The following is a 24,397-nucleotide window of genomic DNA, read 5'->3' as shown; positions in this document are numbered from 1 at the left end:
ATCTTAATTATTGCCTTTGAAATCTATTTTGAAAGTTTTTCCCTTTTATAAATGTGTTTTTTAAAAACCTTTCTGTTATCTAAACTTTATTGAAGAATTGAATTTACTCAGCATAATTGCATTATCCGGCTACATCTAGATCGATGCTGTCCAATAGAACTTCTTTGATGATGGCTGTATTCTATATCTGTGCCGTCCAACATGGGAGACTCTAGCCACAAGTAGCTTCCTTTATTAGACAGTGCAGCTCTGGGCTTTTCCTTAGGAAATTTGGTAATTATACTAACAGTATGTCTTAAATGCCTAAGTTTTAGACTTACTTACACCTTGAAATATCTTCATAGTTGTTGGTCAAGTTTGAAAATTAGCAGTAGCAAAACCATCGCTGGCTATTTCATATGTTGTCCTGATAATTGTATAGCTTGGTTTATCCCATAATTTTGATCCACAAGAAACCTTTGAGAGCACTTATCACAGTTAGTTTTGCTCACTGTTGTATCTTTAACATTTTACTTGGTACCTAGCATGTAATTGGTATTCACAGTGCATATTAGTTGAAAGAATGGATGAATAATCTCTGTACTATACAGGAAAAAAATGCCTCCTAAATTGTTCAAAAAATAAATAATTATATTGATAATATTTCTATAATAATAATAATAGTAGCAAGCATCCATTGAAGACTTATGTTGTACAGTCACTGTTCTAAGTAAGACCTTATGTGTGTTGATTTATTAAATCTTTAAAAATAAACCTTTGTCATAGCGACATGCATTATTCTCGTTTTATAAGTAAGGAATTTGAAGACAGAGATTAGTTAAGTAACTTTCCCAAGGACACATATTATTGTACTTAGAGAGCTTGGACAAAAACTGTGAGTTTTCTTCCCCACAAGTAGTTCTTTACCTTCTTCAGATCACATTCCAGCAGCTTATTATTTTGTTCATTATGTTGTAGTTAGGGCTTGCTAATAAAGGTTGCCATTACCATCTCTGGTACAGTGGTGCACATTGTAATCCTAGCTCTAATCCCAAGGCAGGAGGATTGCTTGGGGCCAGGAGTTCAAAACCAGCCTGGGCAATGTAGCAAGAACTCATCTCTAAATAATGGTAATACTATTAATAATAAAAAGGTCATCATTGTCATAGTTACCAAAAAGATAGTCATTTTCTGTGATAGCCTCTTTGTTATACATTCTGGAACTAAGGCAGTATGGATCTGAATTAAGCTGCATGCTGGAATATCAGCTTGAGTTCTTTTAAGTATAGTTTTTACCAGGTGATGTGATAGATTGTAATATACAGTAGAAGAAATGATCCTCAGAATTTTATATTTTATGGTTAGATAAACAGAAAGCTTGCAAGGCCAGGCACGGTAGTGTATGCTGTAATCTCAGCTATTCGGGAGGCTGAGGTGGGAGGATTGTTTGAGCCCAGGAGTTCAAGACCAGCTGGGGCAAGATAGCGAGACCCCATCTCAAAAAATAAAAGATACCTTGCAGTCTATTTGTAGCTGTGCTCTGTAGATATCTCTATGTACCAAGAGTGCTGTGCCTAGTTAGAAAATATATGTTTGGCCAGGCGCGGTGGCTCACACCTGTAATCCCAGCACTTTGGGAGGCTGAGGCGGGTGGATCACGAGGTCAGAAGATCGAGACCATCCTGACTAACACAGTGAATCCCTGTCTCTACTAAAAATACAAAAAATTAGCCAGGCGTGGTGGCAGGCACCTGTAGTCCCAGCTACTCGGGAGGCTGAGGCAGGAGAATGCCATGAACCCAGGAGGAGGAGCTTGCAGTGAGCTGAGATTGCACCACTGCACTCTAGCCTCGGCAATAGAGTGAGACTCTGTTTCAAAAAAATAAAAAAAGAAAATATATGTTTACAGAATTTCTCTGTAATCAGTACTATTCTATTTTTCAAATGAAGGTACTAAAATCTATTTTTAGGATTTTAGAGTCAGAAAATAACTAATCATTGTAGGAAACTGAAGCCCAAAGGGTTTAAATGAGTTGTCTGAGGACATATAAACAGTATGGTTCATTGACTATATATATATATTTTTTAAGTACCTGTCTTACATCCAGAAATCATAGTATCTTTGTTAGCTTTGAATGCATAGTAGTGAGCAATGCAAAAATGTACCCTGTTCTCTTGGAATTTACAATCCAGTGGGGAGATGGACAATTAGTAAGTAATGAGGTCTAATAAGTTACAAAACCCGAAGTTCTAAGCAGGAAATAAATCTTGTGTTGGAATGGAAAATACTGGGGAATGGAAAAAGAGCTGCTATTTACATAAAGTGGTTCAGAAAGACTGCTGAGACTTACAAGATCAGAAGGAGCCAGCCACTTAAGTAGCAGGAGCAGGACAGCATTCTAGGCTGGAACAGCCTGCACAGATGTGCTGGAGTTAAGGTGCACGTAAAGCTATAAAGAAACTCAAAGGAGAGTATGGCCAGAACATAGAAAGCTGTGGGGAGAGTGGTATGAACCATAAGACAGGGACCAGATTACCTAGTGCCTTTTTCAATCATAGATTTCAAAATTATGGCATTAGATTCAAATCTGAGTTCTGCCACTTAAACTGTGTTACCTTGTATGGGTCACACACCCATTTACACTTTAATTTTCTTATCTGTTAGATGAGAATAACAAGCTACTTCATAGGACATAGTATCATGGAGATTATATAATGCTTATAGCAAACACTATGTAATGTTTATCTTGTGATAAGAACTGTTCTAAGTATACAAAAACTATATGAAGTAGATACCGCTATTCCTAGTTTTGAAATGAGGGACAGAGGGTTTGAGTATAGATAGTAAGAGGGTACAGGGGTTTAAACATAGCTAGTAAGTGACTTTAACCTTAGGCAACCTTGCTCCAGGGTTTGTGATCAAAATGTGATCCTCAGGATCCTTTAAGGGGGTCCATAGGGTCAAAACTATTTTTCATATTAATATAAAGACAGTATTTGCCATCTTCACTGTCATTCTGTCTTAAATATACAGTGAGGTTTTTCTGCAACAGATTGAATGCAGAAGCAATTATGAGGCTGAGCACAGTGGCTCACGCCTGTAATCACAGCGCTTTGGGAGGCTGAGGCAGGTGGATCACTTGAGGTCAGGAGTCCGAGACCAGCCTGGCCAACATGGCGAAACCCCATCTGTACTAAAAATAAAAAAATTAGCCGGATATGGTGGTGCGTGCCTGTGATCCCAGCTACTCGGAGGCTGAGGCAGAATCGCTTGAATCTGGGAGGTGGAGGTTGCAGTGAGCTGAGATTTTGCCACTGCACTCCAGCCTGGGCAACAGAGACTTTGTCTCAAAAAAATGAACAAACAAATAAAACAATTATGAGATAACAAAAAAAAAATTATGAGATTCACAAAACAAAAAACAACAACAAAAAAACGCTATTCTCAATTTGTTTTTGTTTTAGAAGAACATAATTTTCACTTTAAAATGTTAACATATAATAGGCTTATTTTCAAATGAATTAATAAATGAACTTTTTTAATGAAAGAAATTCTGAAACCAAAAAAAGCTGAGAACTGCTGCTGTACACCACTACATTCTGCCACCTGTTATTAAATCAGATAAAATAGAGGAAACACCTGGTACCATGTTTATACTTAATGGGCTCGCTAGTAATTTATTTCTTCACTTTTAAGACACAGTTTTTTTTTCACATTTTGATGTTTTTAGAAATCGAGGTGTGACTTGTCTGAAGAAACTTTTCAGCGACCAGCCAAGTAAATTGTGAAGTAGTAGTAGTCACCTATACTTGGTATTTCTAGAATTTAGCTTTATGTATTCTTTTATTCAGTTAGTTGGTATTAGTGGCACCACATGGGGTTGAAATATTAATTGGATTTGTGTCCCTAATTGTTGTTTAAAATATCTGCTGTATATCACTGTATGATACAGCTTTGAAATGAACAATTATCTCAGTAGAAGATTGCCTGACATCTGTCAGTTAATTCAAAGACAACAAAATTGCCAAATCATTCAGTCTCTTATATCAAACCTTGGCAAGGTTGGTGTTACTAATTCATGCATCTGGGACAACATCTACTTGTCAAAAATTTCTGGACGATATTTGAAGAAGGTATTTAACTTCCATTTGGTATTTAGTTTTCCAAGGAAAATTATCAAGTTTAACTTAGAAAACAGAAATCTCAGGTTTTGTTGTGGCCAGAAATAACACTGTCAGTGCTGAAGGTGCTCAAAATCAACAGATGATTGGATGCCTGCTATATGCCTGTCACTTGGGATACAGTGCCTGTCCCTGTAAAGTACAGATTCTAGTAGAAAAGACAGACATTAAGTAAACAAATAACATTAATTACAGATTGTGCTAAATGCTATGAAGAAAATGGGCAGAGTAATGAGGTTGGAGGGAGGAGGAAGGTAGGGGTAGCTGATTAAAGTATATAGGGAAAGGTTCTCTAAGGAGGTGATACATGAACTGAGTCTACTCCAGCCATATACAGAGCTGGAAGAGAATGCCAGGTGGCAGGTACAAAGACCAAAGGTGGCCAGAAACACAAAGGATAATTTTTAAAAATTGGCATGTGGTTCTATGAAAGACCTTATACTCTTTGTCTTTTAGTTAAGCTTTTTTTTTTTAATCAACAATTTGTATGTCTTTCTTTTTCTTTTTTTAATTATACTTTAAGTTTTAGGGGACATGTGCACAACATGCAGGTTTGTTACGTATGTATACATGTGCCATGTTGGTGTGCTGCACCCATTAACTCATCATTTAACATTAGGTATATCTCCTAATGCTGTCCCTCCCCCCTCCCCTACCCCACAACAGGCCCCGGTGTGTGATGTTCCCCTTCCTGTGTCGATGTGTTTTCATTGTTCAATTCCCACCTATGAGTGAGAACAGGCGGTGTTTGGTTTTTTGTCCTTGGGATAGTTTGCTGAGAATGATGGTTTCCAGCTTCTTCCATGTCCCTACAAAGGAGGACATGAACTCATCATTTTTTATGGCTGCATAGTATTCCATAGTGTATATGTGCCACATTTTCTTAATCTAGTCTATCATTGATGGACATTTGGGTTGGTTCCAAGTCTTTGCTGTTGTGAATAGTGCCGCAGTAAACATATGTGTGCATGTGTCTTTATAGCAGCATGGTTTATATTCCTTTGGGTATATACCCAGCAATGGGATGGCTGGGTCAAATGGTATTTCTAGTTCTAGATCCCTGAGGAATCGCCACACTGACTTCCACAATGGTTGGACTAGTTTACAGTCCCACCAACAGTGTAAAAGTGTTCCTGTTTCTCCACATCCTCTCCAGTACCTGTTGTTTCCTGACCATTCTAACTGCTATAAGATGGTATCTCATTGTGGTTTTGATTTGCATTTCTCTGATGGCCAGTGATGGTGAGCATTTTTTCATGTGTCTTTTGGCTGCATAAATGTCTTCTTTTGAGAAGTGTCTGTTCATATCCTTCACCCACTTTTTGATGGGGTTGTTTGTTTTTTTCTTGTAAATTTGTTTGAGTTCATTGTAGATTCTAGATAATAGCCCTTTGTCAGATGAGTAGATTGCAAAAATTTTCTCCCATTCTGTAGGTTGCCTGTTCACTCTGATGGTAGTTTCTTTTGCTGTGCAGAAGCTCTTGAGTTTAATTAGATCCCATTTGTCAGTTTTGGCTTTTGTTGCCATTGCTTTTGGTGTTTTAGACATGAAGTCCTTGCCCATACCTATGTCCTGAATGGTATTACCTAGGTTTTCTTCTAGGATTTTTATGGTTTTAGGTCTAACATTTAAGTCTTTAATCCATCTTGAATTAATTTTTGTATAAGGTGTAAGGAAGGGATCCAACCTCAGCTTTCTCCATATGGCTAGCCAGTTTTCCCAGCACCATTTATTAAATAAAGAATCCTTTCCCCATTTCTTGTTTTTCTCAGGTTTGTCAAAGATCAGATAGTTATAGATATGTGGCATTATTTCTGAGGGCTCTGTTCCATTCCATTGGTCTATATCTCTGTTTTGGTACCAGTACCATGCTGTTTTGGTTACTGTAGCCTTGTAGTATAGTTTGAAGTCAGGTAGCGTGATGCCTCCAGCTTTGTTCTTTTGGCTTAGGATTGACTTGGCAATACAGACTCTTTTATGGTTCCAGATGAACTTTAAAGTAGTTTTTTCCAATTCTGTGAAGAAAGTCATTGGTAGCTTGATGGGGATGGCAATGAATGTATAAATTACCTTGGGCAGTATGGCCATTTTCACGATATTGATTCTTCCTACCGATGAGCATGGAATGTTCTTCCATTTGTTTGTGTCCTCTTTTATTTCATTGAGCAGCGGTTTGTAGTTCTCCTTGAAGAGGTCCTTCACATCCCTTGTAAGTTGGATTCCCAGGTATTTTATTCTCTTTGAAGCAATTGTGAATGGGAGTTCACTCATGATTTGGCTCTCTGTTTGTCTGTTATTGGTGTATAAGAATGCCTGTGATTTTTGCACATTGATTTTGTATCCTGAGACTTTGCTGAAGTTGCTTATCAGCTTAAGGATATTTTGGGCTGAGACGATGGGGTTTTCTAGATATACAATCATGTCATCTGCAAACAGGGACAATTTGATTTCCTCTTTTCCTAGTTGAATACCCTTTATTTCTTTCTCTTGCCTGATTGCCCTGGCCAGAACTTCCAACACTATGTTGAATAGGAGTGGTGAGAGAGGGCATCCCTATCTTGTGCCAGTTTTCAAAGGGAATGCTTTCAGTTTTTGTCCATTCAGTATGATATTGGCTGTGGGTTTGTCATAGATAGCTCTTATTATTTTGAGATACATTCCATCAATACCTAATTTATTGAGAGTTTTTAGCATGAAGAGCTGTTGAATTTTGTCAAAGGCCTTTTCTGCATCTATTGAGATTATCATGTGGTTTTTGTCTTTGGTTCTGTTTATATGCTGGATTATGTTTATTGATTTGTGTATGTTGAACCAGCCTTGCATCCCAGGGATGAAGCCCACTTGATCATGGTGGATAAGCTTTTTGATGTGTTGCTGGATTTGGTTTGCCAATATTTTATTGAGGATTTTTGCATCGATGTTCATCAGGGATATTGGTCTAAAGTTCTCTTTTTTGTGTGTGTCTCTGCCAGGGTTTGGTATCAGGATGATGCTGGCCTCATAAAATGAGTAAGGGAGGATTCCCTCTTTTTCTGTTGATTGGAATAGTTTCAGAAGGAATGGTACCAGCTCCTCCTTGTACCTCTGGGAGAATTTGGCTGTGAATCCATCTGGTCCTGGACTCTTTTTGGTTGGTAAGCTATTAATTATTGCCTCAATTTCAGAGCCTGTTATTGGTCAATTCAGAGATTCAACTTCTTCCTGGTTTAGCCTTGGGAGGGTGTATGTGTCCAGGAATTTATCCATTTCTTCTAGATTTTGTAGTTTATTTGCATAGAGGTGTTTATAGTATTCTCTGATGGTAGTTTGTATTTCTGTGGGATTGGTGGTAATATCCCCTTTATCATTTTTTATTGCATCTATTTGGAGGCACCCCCCCAGTAGCGACAGACTGATGCCTCACATGGCTGGGTACTCCTCTGAGACAAAACTTCCAGAGGAACGATCAGGCAGCAACATTTGCTGTTCACCAATATCCACTGTTCTGCAGCCTCCACTGCTGATACCCAGGCAAACAGGGTCTGGAGTGGACCTCCGGCAGACTCCAACAGACCTGCAGCTGAGGGTCCTGACTATTAGAAGGAAAACTAACTAACAGAAAGGACATCCACACCAAAACCCCATCTGTACGTCACCATCATCAAAGACCAAAGGTAGATAAAACTACAAAGATGGGGAAAAAACAGAGCAGAAAAACTGAAAATTCTAAAAATCAGAGCACCTCTCCTCCTCCAAAGGAACGCAGCTCCTCACCAGCAGCGCAACAAAGCTGGACGGAGAATGACTTTGATGAGTTGAGAGAAGAAGGCTTCAGACGATCAGACTACTGCGAGCTAAAGGAGGAAGTTCAAACCCGTGGCGAAGAAGTTAAAAACCTTGAAAAAAGATTAGACGAATGGCCAACTAGAATAACCAATGCAGAGAAGTCCTTAAAGGACCTGATGGAGCTGAAAATCACGGCATGAGAACTACGTGACGAATGCACAAGCCTCAGTAGCCGATTCGATCAACTGGAAGAAAGGGTATCAGTGATGGAAGATGAAATGAATGAAATGAAGCGAGAAGAGAAGTTTAGAGAAAAAAGAATAAAAAGAAACGAACAAAGCCTCCAACGAATATGGGACTATGTGAAAAGACCAAATCTACGTCTGATTGGTGTACCTGAAAGTGACTGGGAGAATGGAACCAAGTTGGAAAACACTCTGCAGGATATTATCCAGGAGAACTTCCCCAATCTAGCAAGGCAGGCCAACATTCAAATTCAGGAAATACAGAGAACGCCGCAAAGATACTCCTCGAGAAGAGCAACTCCAAGACACATAGTTGTCAGATTCACCAAAGTTGAAATGAAGGAAAAAATGTTAAGGGCAGCCAGTCGGGTTGCCCACAAAGGGTTGTCCATCACACTAACAGCTGATCTCTCGGCAGAAACTCTACAAGCCAGAAGAGTAGGGGCCAATATTCAACATTCTTAAAGAAAAGAATTTTCAACCCAGAATTTCATATCCAGCCAAACTAAGCTTCATAATTGAAGGAGAAATAAAATCCTTTACAGACAAGCAAATGCTGAGAGATTTTGTCACCACCAGGCCTGCCCTAAAAGAGCTCCTGAAGGAAGTACTAAACATGGAAAGGAACAACCGGTACCAGCCACTGCAAAAACATGCCAAATTGTAAAGACCATCGAGGCTAGGAAGAAACCGCATCAAGTAACGAGCAAAATAACCAGCTAACATCATAATGACAGGATCAAATTCACACATAACAATATTAACCTTAAATGTAAATGGGCTAAATGCTCCAATTAAAAGACATAGAATGGCAAATTGGATAAAGAGTCAAGACCCATCAGTGTGCTGTATTCAGGAAACCCATCTCACGTGCAGAGACACACATAGGCTCAAAATAAAGGGATGGAGGAAGATCTACCAAGCAAATGGAAAACAAAAAAAGGCAGGGGTTGCAATCTCAGTCTCTGATAAAACAGACTTTAAACTAACAAAGATGAAAAGAGACAAAGAAGGCCATTACATAATGGTAAAGGGATCAATTCAACAAGAAGAGCTAACTATCCTAAATATATATGCACCCAATACAGAAGCACCCAGATTTAGTTAAGCCTTTTGTTTTCTTTTTCATAAAATATTATTTCATATTGTCTTTTAAAATACTTAATAAATTACTGTCTTAAAACTACTAGTATTTTTATAGAGTTGGAAAATATGATGTTATGATTATAATTATTAATACCACTATATTTCTCTATTTAAAGGTATTTCATTTTTAGTCATTTTTTTAAGTGGTATGGGTGGAAACTATAGAGATTCAATGTGCTAAATTTGTGGTTATAGGAAAGATAAAACAGGAATTTAAAATAGTAATTTAGCCTGGAGATGGTACTTTTTTTTTTTTTTTTTTTTTAAACTAGAGGATGGTCATCAGGATTACTTGAGGGACTTTTCCAAAATAAATATTCTGGACCCTATATCAGACAGGGATTCTGAAAAAGTATATATCAAGTTAAAAGATTTGTGTTGCTTTTTAAAAAGTGTTTGGCTTGGCTGGGTGCAGTGGCGCATGCCTGTAATTTCAGCACTTTGAGGGGCCGAGATGGGAAGAGTGCTTGAGCCCAGAAGTGAGACCAATGTGGGCAACATAGGAAAACCTGTTCTCTATGTACAATAAAAAAAATTAGGCTGGGCGCAGTGGCTCACACCTGTAATCCCGGCACTTTGGGAGGCCGAGGCAGGCGGATCACGAGGTCAGGAGATCGAGACCATACTGGCTAACACGGTGAAACCCTGTCTCTACTAAAAATACAAAAAAATTAGCCGGGCGTGGGGGCAGTCGCCTGTAGTTCCAGCTACTTGGGAGGCTGAGGCAGGAGAATGGCGTGAACCCGGGAGGCGGAGCTTGCAGTGAGCCGAGATTGCGCCACTGCACTCCAGTCTGGGCGACAGAGCGAGACTCCGTCTCAAAAAATAAAATAAAATAAAATAAATTAGCCAAGCATGGTGGTACATGCCTGTAGTACCAGCTACTTAGGGGGCTGAGGTGTGAAGATTGCTTGAGCCTGGAAGATCAAGGCTGTGAGGCTGCAGTGAGCCCTGATTGTGTCACTGCATTCCAGCCTGGGAGACAGAGAGAGATCTCATCTCTCACACACGCGTGCACGCACACATACACACACACACACACACAGAGCTTTCTTTTTGATTTCTAAAGGCAGTTTATGTTCTTTAGAGAACATTTGAAAAAAAATTGACTAATTGTAGTTTTTTCTTGCACTTTTTGGGAAAGTAGTAATACACATTAAAAAAAAAAACAAATTCCTTATAGTTAGCTAAAAGATGACTTGTTTATACATTTCTCCTAAAACATAGACATCTTGATTTAAACCATTTAAAATGTTTTAAATAATTATAATTATCTAAAAAACTTTTAATTTTGATGTTTAAAAAATGTTTTTGTGGCTGGGCGTGGTGGCTCACGCCTGTAATCCCAGCACTTTAGGAAGCCGAGGTGGGCGGATCACCTGAGGTCAGGAGTTCGAGATCAGCCTGACCAACATGGTGAAACCCCGTCTCTACTAAAAATACAAAAAAAACTAGCCGGGCATGGTGGTGCATGCCTGTAATCCCAGCTACCCGGGAGGCCGAGGCAGGAGAATTGCCTGAACCTGGGAGGCGGAGGTTGTGGTGAGCTGAGATCATGCCATTGCACTCCAGCCTGGGCAACAAGAGCGAAACTCTGTCTCAAAAAAAAAAAAAAAAAAAAAAAAAAAAAGTTTTTGTAGCCTGGGCAACATAGTGAGACCCTGTCTCTACAAAAAACAAAATTATAAAAAATTAGCCAGGCATGGTGGCACATGTGTATAATCTCAGCTACTCAGGAGGCTGAGGCAGGAGGATCGATTGAGCCAAGGAATTTGAGACTACAGTGAGCTATGATTGCACCACTGCAGTCCAGCTGAGGTGACACAGACCTGTCTCTAATAAAAAAGTTTTCTTAATTTTTGTGTAACAGTAACTAGTTAGAAAAGATAATGGAAGTGAATCCGAATCGTAATTGCATCAAAATATAAAAACCACATAGGAATTAATTGGAAATTGTGTTGACCTCTATGAAGAAAATACAAAATTTATACTAAGACATATAAAAGAGGATTTTTAAGAAAGAGCAGTGCTGTGCTCCTCTGTGGGATAACTCAGTATTGTGAAGATGTAATTTGGAATTAATTTATAAATGCTCCTGAGGATAGGATGTGGGGAAGGAATTTATTATCAAAAGTCTAGTATTCACCTGCAAGAATAAGGCTGGCAATAATGATGAAATATATTTTTAGAAAAAATGAATTAGGATAAGGCTTGTACTGTTATATATTAAAGTATATTATAAAATGACAGTAAATAGGCTGGGCGTGGTGGCTGACACCTGTAATCCCAGCACTGTGGGAGGCCAAGGCGGGCTGATCACTTGAAGCCAGGAGTTCGAGACCAGCTTGGGCAACATGGTGAAACCCCATCTCTGCCAAAAATACAAAAAATTAGCTGGGCATGGTGGCACACGCCTGTAATCCCAGATACTCGGAAGGCTGCGGCAGGGGAATTGCTTGAATCCAGGAGGTGGAGGTTTCAGTGAGCCGAGATCATGCCACTACATTCCAGCCTGGGCAACAGAGCGAGACTCTGTCTCAAAAAATAAAATAAAATAAAATAAAATAAAATGATAGTAAATAAATGATTGCAGTCCTTGTGCAAAACTAGTGGGAAAAGTAGCTGGGAAATATTTTCAAATATATGTAAGACTTTAGTAGTATTTCAAGTCTCTGCAGAAACAGAAACAAGAAAAGGCATGCAAACAATGTATTAGAACAATTGAAAGAAAAAATTGTTAGATTTTAGTCTAATATCATATTCTAAAATAACCTCCAGATTGTTTAAAGAGTAAACCGTGAATATGGTTTTTAATTTTAGAAGAGTCAAGCTTTAACTAAGCAAGCAAGGTGATTTTTTTGTTTGTTTGTTTTTTGAGACAGAGTTTTGCTCGTCACCCACACCAGAGTGCAATGGCACTGTCTCGGCTCACCGCAACCTCTGCTTCCCAGGTTGAAGTGACTCTTCTGCCTCAGCATCCTTAATAGCTGGGATTACAGGCATGTGCCATCATACCTGGTTAATTTTGTATTTTTAGTAGAGACAGGGTTTCTCCATGTTGGTGAGGCTGATCTCGAACTTCCAACCTCAGGAGATCCGCCTGACTTGGCCTCCCAAAATGCTGGAGTTATAGGCATGAGTCACTGCGCCCGGCCGATTTTTAAAATACAGTAATACATATTGTGATTTCTTTTTTGTTATAGAGTGTTCTGATTCCGATTTTCATTGTGCTAGTTTTAAAAGTCTTATATATTAATAAATGCAGGCAAATTTTATAATCCAGGTTTTATATTTAGATTAATTTAGGTTTCTATGCTATGGTAGTAGCTTTATAAACAGAGCAGGAAGAAATTATTCTGTACATGTAACAGCCATATGCGTCGTAAAAATCTGTGAAAGATTATAGTTTTGAGAGTAGATTTGGATATGCTATCAATAATGTTTATATCTTATAACCTTAAAATTTCAAGTACAATTTTTAGAATTTATACTATGGAAGACAACAACACAAATGCACAAATATGTATAAGGGTGTTTATTGCAACAATGTTGTGGTAATATAAGAAAATTGAAAACAGTCTGTGTCCATCAGTAAGTTATTGGACAGATAAGGGTTTGTGCTTACAGTTTTATGGCTGTTAAAAAGGATGAGATAAGCTGGGCGCAATGGCTGACACCTGTAATCCCAGCACTTTAGGAGGCCGACGTGGGCAGATCACCTGAGGTCAGGAGTTTGAGACCAGCCTGGCCAATGTGGTGAAATCCTGTCTCTACTAAAAATACAAAAATTAGCTGGGTGTGGTGGTGCACTCATGGAATCCCAGCTACCTGGGAGGCCGAGGCAGGAGAATCGCTTGAACCCAGGAGGCGGAGGTTGCAGTGAGCCAAGATCTCGCCGCTGTGGTTCAGTCTGGGCGATAGGGTGAGACTCCAACTCAAAAAAAAAAAAAAGAAGGAATGAGATAGATCTGTAGATCTTTGATATGTTTTTAACAAATGTTAAAAGCACACTGTAGAACACTATATATGATGTGAACACATGACTATATTTAAATAACATATTTACCTACATATATGTTATAAATATATATATATAAATACAGATCTGGAAGAATGGTTGACAGTGTTTGTGGATGGAATGGGTGGTTGGGCTAAGTTCCATTTTTTTATGGGCATCTATTTATGATATTTTAAAATTATTTAAAAATTTAATATCAACTATGTATTTATAGATAGATATTTTTGTAAAACTATAGAGGTAATAGTTGAGATACAGAGCAGGTATGGCTTTCTAATTTTCCAGTAAATAAAAAACAAAGGTCAGTAATTTAATATCTAGCAATAGAGATAAGGGAGTTGTTTAAAGTTCCAATTTTGTTTATTTTGGAAAGTATGTCCTTTTTGTCACCATTACAATGAAATTTCCGAACATTTTTTTTTTTTTTTTTTTGTGTTGCTCAGGCTGGAGTACACTGGCATGGTCATAGCTCACTGGAGCCTTGAACTCTTGAGATCAAGCCTTCCTCCCACCTCAGCCTCCTCAGTAACTGGGACTACCAGTGTGCATGACTATATCCAGCTAATTTTTTTTTTTTATATACTTTAAGTTCTAGGGTACATGTGCACAACGTGCAGGTTTGTTACATAGATATACATGTGCCATGTTGGTTTGCTGCACCTATTAACTCGTCATTTACATTAGGTATTTCTCCTAATGCTATCCTTCCCCCATCCCCCCACCCCATGACAGGCCCCGGTGAATGATGTTCCCCGCCCTGTGTCCAAGTGTTCTCATTGTTCAATTCCCACCTATGAGTGAGAACATGCAGTGTTTGGTTTTCTGTCCTTGTGATAGTTTGCTCAGAATGATTGTTTCCAGCTTCATCCTTGTCCTTACAAAGGACATGAACTCATCCTTTTTTATGGCTGCATAGTATTCCATGGTGTATATGTGCCACATTTTCTTAATCTAATCTATCATTGATGGATATTTGGGTTGGTTCCAAGTCTTTGCTATTGTGAATAGTGCTGCAGTAAACATACGTGTGCATGTGTCTTTATAGTAGCATGATTTATAATCTTTTGGGTATATACCCAGTAATGGGATTGCTGGGTCAAATGGTATTTCTAGTTCTAGATCCTTGAGGAATCGCCACACTGACTTCCACAATGGTTGAACTGGTTTACACTCCTACCAATAGCGTAAAAGCATCTGTTGTTTCCTGACTTTCTAATGGTCGCCATTCTAACTGGTGTAAGATGGTATCTCATTGTGGTTTTGATTTGCATTTCTCTGATGGCCAGTGATGATGAGCATTTTTTCATGTGTCTGTTGGCTGCATAAATGTTTTCTTTTGAGAAGTGTCTGTTCATATGCTTTGCCCGCTTTTTGATGGGGTTGTTTGATTTTTTCTTGTAAATTTGTTTAAGTTCTTTGTAGATTCTGGATATTAGCCGTTTGTTAGATGGGTAGATTGCAAAAATTTTCTCCCATTCTGTAGGTTGCCTGTTCACTCTGATGGTAGTTTCTTTGCTGTGCAGAAGCTCTTTAGTTTAATTAGATCCCATTTGTCTATTTTGGCTTTTGTTGCCTGGTGTTTTAGTCATGAAGTCCTTGCCCATGCCTGTGTCCTGAATGGTATTGCCTAGGTTTTCTTCTAGGATTTTTATGGTTTTAGGTCTAACATTTAAGTCTTTAATCCATCTTGAATTAATTTTTGTATAAGGTGTAAGGAAAGGATCCAGTTTCAGCTTTCTACATTTGGCTATCCAGATTTCCCAGCATCATTTATTAAATAGGGAATCCTTTCCTCGTTTCTTGTTTTTGTCAGGTTTGTCAAAGATCAGATGGTTGTAGATGTATGGTGTTATTTCTGAGGCCTCTGTTCTGTTCCATTGGTCTATATCTCTGTTTTGGTACCAGTACCATGCTGTTTTTGTTACTGTAGCCTTGTAGTATAGTTTGAAGTCAGATAGCCTGATGCCTCCAGCTTTGTTCTTTTGGCTTAGGATTGTCATGGCAATGTGGGCTCTTTTTTGGTTCCATATGAACTTTAAAGCAGTTTTTTCCCAATTCTGTGAAGAAACTCATTAGTAGCTTGATGGGGATGGCATTGAATGTGTAAATTACCTTGGGTAGTATGGCCATTTTCACAATATTGATTCTTCCTGTCCATGAACATGGAATGTTCTTCCATTTGTTTGTGGCCTCTTTTATTTCGTTGAGCAGTGGTTTGTAGTTCTTGAAGAAGTCCTTCACATGTCTTGTAAGTTGGATTCCTAGGTATTTTATTCTCTTTGTAGCAATTGTGAATGGGAGTTCACTCATGATTTGGCTCTTTGTTTATTTGTTATTGGTGTATAGGAATGCTTATGATATTTGCACGTTGGTTTTGTCTCCTGAGACTTTGCTGAAGTTGCTTATCAGCTTAAGGAGATTTTTGGGCTGAGACGATGGGGTTTTCTAAATATACAATCATGTCATCTGCAAACAGGGACAATTTGACTTCCTTTTTTCCTAATTGAATACCCTTTATTTCTTTCTCTTGCCTGATTGCCCTGGCCAGAACTTCTAACACTACATTGAATAGGAGTGGTGAGAGAGGGCATCCCTATCTTGTGCCAGTTTTCAAAGGGAATGCTTCCGGTTTTGTCCATTCAGTGTGATATTAGCTGTGGGTTTGTCATAAATAGCTGTTATTATTTTGAGTTACGTTCCATCAATACCTAGTTTATTGAGAGTTTTTAGCATGAAGAGCTGTTGAATTTTGTCAAAGGCCTTTTCTGCATCTATTGAGATAATCATGTGGTTTTTGTCTTCGGTTCTGTTTATATGATGGATTACATTTATTGATTTGTGTATGTTGAACCAGCCTTGCATCCCAGGGATGAAGCCGACTTGATCTTGGTGGATAAGCTTTTTGATGTGCTGCTGGATTCAGTTTGCCAGTATTTTATTGAGGATTTTTGCATCGATGTTCATCAGGGATATTGGTCTAAAATTCTCTTTTTTGTGTGTGTCTCTGCCAGGGTTTGGTATCAGGATGATGCTGGCCTCATAAAATGAGTTAGGGAGGATTCTCTCTTTTTCTATTGATTGGAATAGTTTTAGAAGGAATGGTACCAGCTCCTCTTTGTAACTCTGGTAGAATTCAGCTGTGAATCTGTCTGGTCCTGGGGTTTTTTTGGTTGGTAGGCTATTAATTATTGCCTCAATTTCAGAGCCTGTTATTGGTCTATTCAGAGATTCAACTTCTTCCTGGTTTAGTCTTGGGAGGGTGTATGTGTCCAGGAATTTATCCATTTCTTCCAGATTTTGTAGTTTATTTGCGTAGAGGTGTTTATAGTATTCTCTGATGGTAGTTTGTATTTCTGTGGGATCAGTGGTGATATCCCCCTTATTATTTTTTATTGCATCTATTTGATTCTTCTCTCTTTTCTTCTTTATTAGTCTTGCTAGCAGTCTATCAATTTTGTTGATCTTTTCAAAAAACCAGCTCCTGGATTCATGGATTTTTTGAAGGGTTTTTTGTGTCTCTATCTCCTCGGTTCTGCTCTGATCTTAGTTATTTCTTGCCTTCTGCTGGCTTTTGAATGTGTTTGCTCTTGCTTCTCTAGTTCTTTTAATTGTGATGTTAGGGTGTCAATTTTAGGTCTTTCCTGCTTTCTCCTGTGGGCATTTGGTGCTATAAATTTCCCTCTACACACTGCTTTAAATGTGTCCCAGAGATTCTAGTACGTTGTGTCTTTGTTGTCATTGGTTTCAAAGAACATCTTTATTTCTGCCTTCATTTCCTTATTTACCCGGTAGTCATTCAGGAGCAGGTTGTTCGGTTTCCATGTAGTTGTGTGGTTTTGAGTGAGTTTCTTAATCCTGAGTTCTAATTTGATTGCACTGTGGTCTGAGAGACAGTTTGTTGTGATTTCTGTTCTTTTACATTTGCTGAGGAGTGCTTTACTTCCAACTATGTGGTCAATTTTGGAATAAGTGTGATGTAGTGCTGAGAAGCATGTATATTCTGTTGATTTGGGGTGGAGAGTTCTGTAGATGTCTATTAGGTCCGCTTGGTGCAGAGCTGAGTTCAAGTCCTGGATATCCTTGTTAACCTTCTATCTCGTTGATCTGTCTAATATTGACAGTGGGGTGTTAAAGTCTCCCATTATTACTGTGTGGGAGTCTAAATCTCTTTGTAGGCCTCTAAGGACTTGCTTTATGAATCTGGCTGCTCCTATATTGGGTGCATATATATTTAGGATAGTTAGCTCTTCTTGTTGCATTGATCCCTTTACCATCATGTAGTGGCCTTCTTTGTCTCTTTTGATCTTTGTTGGTTTAAAGTCTGTTCTATCAGAGACTAGGATTGCAACCCCTGCTTTTTTTTTTTTTTTTTTTTTTTTTTTGCTTTCCATTTGCTTGGTAGATCTTCCTCCATCCCTTTATTTTGAGCCTGTGTATGTCTTTGCATGTGAGATGGGTCTCCTGAATACAGCATACTTACGGGCCTTGACTCTTTATCCAACTTGCCAGTCTGTGTCTTTTAATTGGAGCATTTAGCCCATTTACATTTAAGGTTAATATTGTTATGTGTGAATTTGATTCTATCATGATATTAGCACATCCAGCTAATTTTTAAAAATTTTTTTGTAGAGATGGGAGTCTCGTGCTGTGTTTCCCAGGCATGTCTCAAGCTCCTGGCCTCAAGCAATCCTCTCACCTCAGCCTCCCAAAGTGCTAGAACTGCAGGTGTGAAACACCATGCCTGGCCTTCAAACTTCCTATACCATCGGACCATGCCTTCCTGTCCACCCTCAACTCTTGCCCATTGTGCCTTTTATTCCAAACCACTTGGATCTTCATTTAGATTCTGTAACTTTCTGTGCTTTTTCTTACCACAGGACCTTTTATATAAGTGGTTCCCTCTTCCTAGAATGTTCTCTTTCTACTCCCCTTAATTCTATGAATCTTTGATATCTCAACTTAAGCAGCACCTCAGAGAAGCTCTTTTGATTCCTTAGTCAATAGTGGCTCCTTTGTTTTATACTTTTGTGTGTCTTTCTTTCTTTCTCTCTTTCTTTTCTTTTCTTTCTTTTCTTTCTTTCTCTTCATCTCTTTGAAAAAATGTGTTTGGTGTCCTCCACTAGATAAGTGGTTCATTAAAGTGGGTGTACATCTGGATTTGTTTATTATTATATTTCCAGATCCTAGCAAATGGCTGCCATATAGTTGATGCTTAAGAAATATTTATGGAATAAATCAATTAATTCTTACGGAATCCGTTTTTAGCTTTTTCGGCAGCTGCCTACTTGGGTGCTGATAAACTTCCAGGGGTGACTACCTTAGCATTTAAATGGAATTACAGTTTACATCCTACAGCTTGCTTTTTCTACTTGGGCATTTTTCCAGTTCATTTATTTATTTATTTATTTTTGAGACAGGGTCTCACTCTGTTGCCTAGGCTAGAGTGCAGTGGCGTGAACATGGCTCAATGCAGCCTTGACCTCCTGGGCTCAAGAGATCCTCCTGCCTCAGCCTCCTGAGTAGCTGAGACTACAGGTGCACACCACTACACCCGGCTAAGTTTTTTTTTTTTTTTTTTTTTATAGATATTGGGTCTCACCATGTTGCCCAGGCTGGTCTGGAACCCTTGGGCTTAGTCCTGCCTCACCCTCCCAAAGTGCTGGGATTACAGGCATGAGCCACTATGCCCAGCTGTTTTTCCATTTTAGAAAATTTATGGATCTGTTTTCTTCAGAGGCCTTATTTTGTATGGTGCGTATATGTTTATATTCAGTTTGCTGAATATGTAACCTTTGGTTTCTAGTTTATCTAGCTTTGTCATTTATACTCTCTCAGTTCGTTTTATGATGTGTAGCTTGTTCTGGTTATGTATTTGGTAAAACTGTAGACTGCATTTGTCTGGATAATGTGCAACTTGATTTTACTCAGGACACTTGTCTTTGCCACTTTGAAGTATAATTTGCTGGAGAAAATATGAAAGCATTAGGATAATAGGTTTCAAATGTATCATTAAACATAAAACTTATTTTTATTTTATTTTTGAGACAGGGTCTGGCTCTGTCGCCCAGGCCAGAATGCAGTGGCATGATCATAGCTCACTGCAGCCTCTATTTCCTGTGGTCAAGTTATCCTCTGACCTTTGGGTACCAAGTAACTAGGACTGGATGTGCACGCCACATGCCCAGCTAATTTTCTTGATTTTTAGTAGAGACAAGGTCTCACTGTGTTGCCAGGCTTGTCTTGAACTCCAAGCTCAAGTGATTCTCCTACCTCGGCTTCCCAAAGTGTTGAGATTCAGTTGTGAGCCACCACGCCCAGCCAGAACTTACTTCTGAAAAATTTTCTTTTAATTGTGCTCCAAACTAAAACAAGTCACCTTATCTAAAATGTATAGTAGATTAATTTTCCTTGTTGAAAGGCACATATCATTTATTTCTGGTTGTTTCTGTAAGTACTGCTGTACTCAGCTTCAATACTTTTTTCTTTTAGAGATAAAAGAGGAGTAGAAGGTAAAAGAAAATGCTGGGAACTGACCGTTGTGTTGTGGAAGAATGGTTATCAGAATTCAAGGTAAATTGGATTGGAGATCAGAATGTATTATATTCTTCTATACATCAGTAATTCAAACTGAATATGTGCTCTATGGAGAAACATAAAAATATGGTAGGAAGTGGAAATGGCAAAATACAAAATAACATGTTTCTGTAATTGCAGTTCTTAAAAATGGTACTAATATGAATAATGGCTAGAAGGTGATAACATAAAAATGAAAATAGTTGTTAGGATTGATGAGACGATATTTTAAAATATATTCAGTAAAAGAGAAGATCCACCAAGCTTTAATAAGGCACAAAAATAGGATTTATGCCTACGTTTTTCTATCCTATAATTAAAAATCAAATAGTTTTTATGGAAAACTATGTAATTTATGAATACTATGGAATTGTAAATGTTTTGGCAAAACATAAATGCAAGAATTGAAACATCCTACATTTTTTTAAAGATTAGATTAATTTAAGATGGCCCATTTCAGGAAATGTTGGTATAATGTGTGATTTCTAATCAGTATTTATGGTTGAGTAGTTAGAAGAATTGTATACTATAACATCCTAACTTAATTTGTTTGAACTCTGATGGTTCTTTCTTTCTTTTTTTTTTTTGAGAGGGAGTCTTGCTCTGTCACCCAGGCTGGAGTGCAGTGGCGCGATCTCAGCTCACTGTAACCTCCACCTCCCAGGTTCAAGCAATTCTTCTGCCTCAGCCTCCTGAGTAGCTGGGATTACAGGCACCCGCCACCACGCCTGGCTAATTTTTGGTATTTTTAGTAGAGACAGGTTTCACCATGTTGGCCAGGCTGGTCTTGAACTCCTGACCACAAGTGATACGCTTGCCTTGACCTCCCAAACTGCTGGGATTCCAGGTGTGAGCAACTGTGCCCAACCTATTTCTTTATATTAATTATTTTTACTTTTCTCACTTGAGTTTGTTATAAATCTGTTCAAGAACTATTTGTGTAAAATAAAGCTCCTCGCTTCTCAAATGTTCACTTTTGTTTTCCTTTGGTGGTTTCTTTTAGGCATTACCTGACACTCAGATCACCAGTTATGCAGCAACTTTACACCGGAAAAAAACACTTGTACCAGCCCTCTATAAAGTTATTCAAGATTCAAATAATGAGGTAGGAGACCTCAAGAAAAATAATTTCTACATAGTGAAATGAAATATGTATACCAAAACACATAAATTTAAGTTTTATAGTTTTCTCTCCTTGTGGATCTGGAAAATTTTCTTTCTGCTGTTTTTCATTCTGATAGTTGCTTTGGCTTTCCCTATTCCCTGCCTTTCCATATTTTGAAATGTTTTGGTCAAATTTTTTCCTGTTGAATGTGCAGTATGTTTTGATTGTTGATTTTATTGACCATCATCTCAGTGGATTATTTATTTGAAACTTTTCTCTTTCCTGTTCTGGAATGTTTCCTGCTCTGGAAGCCATATTTTAACTGTATACTGATCCAGCTTTATTTATCTTAAGTATTTTTACAATTATTTTACTGATAATATATAACTAGGTATAATCACTCTAGTCAGTGAAATCAAACTGATAACACAAAATGATGCTGCTAGTAAATTTAGCCTGAAAAGGATAAGAAGAAGCACTTTGTAGTCTAAGTAGTCAAGATCAATAAACTTAGAATAAGAGTTTGGTATTATTTAACCTTGTGATAGAAGGAAAAAGTGCAGTTATTGAATCTGTATATTAATTTATGCAAAATACACACATTATCTTTCCATTAACACAGTAGTATGACATACAGTTTTATCACCACTGGATTCATGTATGCTTAAAATGAAAATGAAAGGAACACACAGGAAAGTAGCTTCTTATCTTCCCAGATACAGCCTCCAAGAGTGCCTCTGCTGTGTACTGGAGTGAGTTTGAAGAAGTTCAGGTAATCCCTTCCTAACCAGCAGCTTAACTTAAAGTGCATCTTCATTTTTGGCCTACCACTAAAAGCTTGCTTATTGACCTCCTTCTTTCCTGTCTCCTAAATTGCGACTGGCTCTCAGTTAGTCTTGCATCTGTTGCTATTTGTAGCAGCAATTGCAGGATTCATTTGCTTTTTCTCTTGCAGTGTATTTCTGAATGTTTATAACTCTGGGTATGCATAATGTACGTATATGCATATCCATATGGTCAAGAGTTTTCAGAATTCTTTGTTTGAATAATGAATGTGTGTATTCCCTACCCCTTGTTTTGCACTGTCTTAACATTTAAGCTTTGCTTATTAAAATGTATTTGTTTTAATGCTTTCTCTTTAGATTGTAAGCTCTTCATGGGCAGTGGTCAGATATTCTGTATTTGTAACTTCCCTAGAATCTAGTATTTTATCATGTACATAATAATGAACATAGAATAATATTGATTGGAAGGACAGTGAAGTACAAAATGAGATTCTAAAATGACATTTTCATTAGGGCTCACAAGTGTATAAGAAGTATCCTTTTCCTATTTTTTTGTTTAATACTTTAGAAGCTATTACATTAAAAAAGCTATTCTCATTACTTTCTGTTGTCATATTTCATAATATTAATGTGAGGGACTTTGGGGGTTTCATGGCTAGAAATGGAAAAATTACAACTTGAGGGATGCGAGCTCAAGGTCCAGCATTCATTATAATCAATCAGTTGCTAGAGGAGGTCTGAGTTTCTCTCCTGTCTCCTGTCAGGTTAGAAGGCTCTAACCATGTGTTCAGACTTCAGAAATATAGAATGATAAATTCTATAGAATTTCAAAACAATTCTGGACTTTAATCATAGAAGGAGGTCCCTTTTAATCCTGATTTTGTTGTATTCTGAAAGAAACAAACGTACTGTTTAGGTTACAAGAAATTATTTTAGAAAATTGTCATGTGCCATATTAGTATGAATTAGAACTTAAAATAGTTGCCGGCACAGTGTCTCACGCCTGTAATCTCAGCACTTTGGGAGGCGGAGTGGAGTGGATCATGAGGTCAAGAGATCGAGAACATCCTGGCCAACATGATGAAACCCCGTCTCTACTAAAAATACCAAAAATTAGCTGGGTGTGGTGGTGCGCGTCTGTAGTCCCAGTTACTCGGGAGGCTAAGGCAGGAGAATCGCTTGAACTTGGGAGGCGGAGGTTGCAGTGAGCCGAGATTGCACCACTGCACTCCAGCCTGGCGACAAAGCCAAGACTCCATCTCAGAGAAAAAAGAAAATATTTGGAAACTTTCGTATTTTCAGATTCAAATCTACCATTCTACAGCACTCTCTTGCCTTTTCTGGTGTTTAGTGGGTGAAGTATCTCAGGTTGTATGAAAAGCCATCTCTTCTACTTAGGCCTGGATTCTATCTTCTCTAGCTACCTTAAGGACTCTGGTCCTGCAATTATTCCTTCTCTCTTCCATCGCTGATCTTTTTTTCTTTCTCTGATGAGTGGAATATGATAAACAACCATATTCTATTTTCTAAAAACTTTATTTCAGCTTACCTCCTGTTATATTATCTACCCCATTTCTCTGTCCCTATTCACAGATGAACTTCATAAAATATTGCTTATTCATAGCCTCTGTCTACTTGTCTCCATTTTTTCACCTCACATTCTTTAACCCACTCAAGTTAGGCTTCTTCATTATTCCATCCAAATACTCTCAGTGTGTTCATCAAATAGTGTGTCTCTTAGTAATTATCATGTCAAAACAGTGTTTGCTAAATTTGGGAATGGTGTCAGTTACGATTTTTTCTAACCCAAGTATAATGATTTTTAATACGTTTTGATGTGGGTGGTGGTGCCATTTAAGGGAGGTCAGAGTCATTTATATTAAGAATTTGAGAACATGGTGCTATGAGACATATGCTTCAAATTAAAGTGTTTTTTTGTTTGTTTGTTTGTTTGTTTGTTTCTGAGCCAGGGTCTCACTCTCTCTCCCATGCTGGAGTACGGTGGCCCCATTATAGCTCACTGTAACGTCAAACTCCTGGACTCATGTGATCCTCCAAACTCACCTTCTCAATTAGCTACAGGCATATGCTACCACACCCTGCTAATTTTATTTTTTATTTTCTAAAGAGAGTCTCATGATGTTCAAGGCTGGCCTTGAACTCCTGGGCTCAAGCGATCCTCCCACCTTGGCTTCCCAAAGTGCTGGGATTATAGGCATGAGCTATTGAGCCTGGCCACAATTAAAGATTTTAACACATAGCATTGGCAATTTTTCTTTTTTTTTTTTTAAGACAGGGCCTCACTTTGTCACCCAGGCTGGAGTGCAGTGACTTGAACACAGCTTACTGTAGACTGAATCTCCTGGGCTCAAGCAATTCTTCTGCCTCAGCCCCCCAAAAATAGCTGGCACTACCCAGGTGTGTGCCACCACACCTGGCTAATTTTTGTATTTTTTGTAGAGGTGAGGTTTTGCCACATTATGCAGGCTGATCTGAAACTCCTGGTCTCGAGCCATCAGCCTGCCTTGGCCTCCCAAAGTGCCGGGATTACAGGCATGAGCTACCGCGCCTGACCAGCGAGTTTTTAACAGTCTTACT

General features: G+C 38.3%; 1 protein-coding gene across 23 annotated transcripts in view; it reads left to right on the top strand.

Moving 5' to 3' along the window:
- HYCC2 (hyccin PI4KA lipid kinase complex subunit 2) overlaps positions 1 to 24,397 on the top strand; it is a 145,624-nt gene that overhangs the window by 74,456 nt on the left and 46,771 nt on the right. For 13 of the 23 annotated variants that reach the window (XM_063712462.1, XM_054548652.2, XM_063712469.1 and 10 more), the window contains 2 exon segments: positions 19,826 to 19,906; positions 20,913 to 21,014. In XM_063712462.1, coding sequence (XP_063568532.1) covers positions 19,856 to 19,906; positions 20,913 to 21,014 — 153 coding nt within the window. In that variant the 5' untranslated portion in view covers positions 19,826 to 19,855. 23 annotated transcript variants of the gene reach the window in all.

The sequence above is a fragment of the Pongo abelii genome, chromosome 11 (genome assembly GCF_028885655.2).
Source record: "Pongo abelii isolate AG06213 chromosome 11, NHGRI_mPonAbe1-v2.0_pri, whole genome shotgun sequence".
Lineage (NCBI taxonomy): Eukaryota > Metazoa > Chordata > Mammalia > Primates > Hominidae > Pongo > Pongo abelii.
The sequence above is the reverse complement of the archived record's forward strand: the minus strand, read 5'-3'. Positions and strand labels throughout refer to the sequence as shown.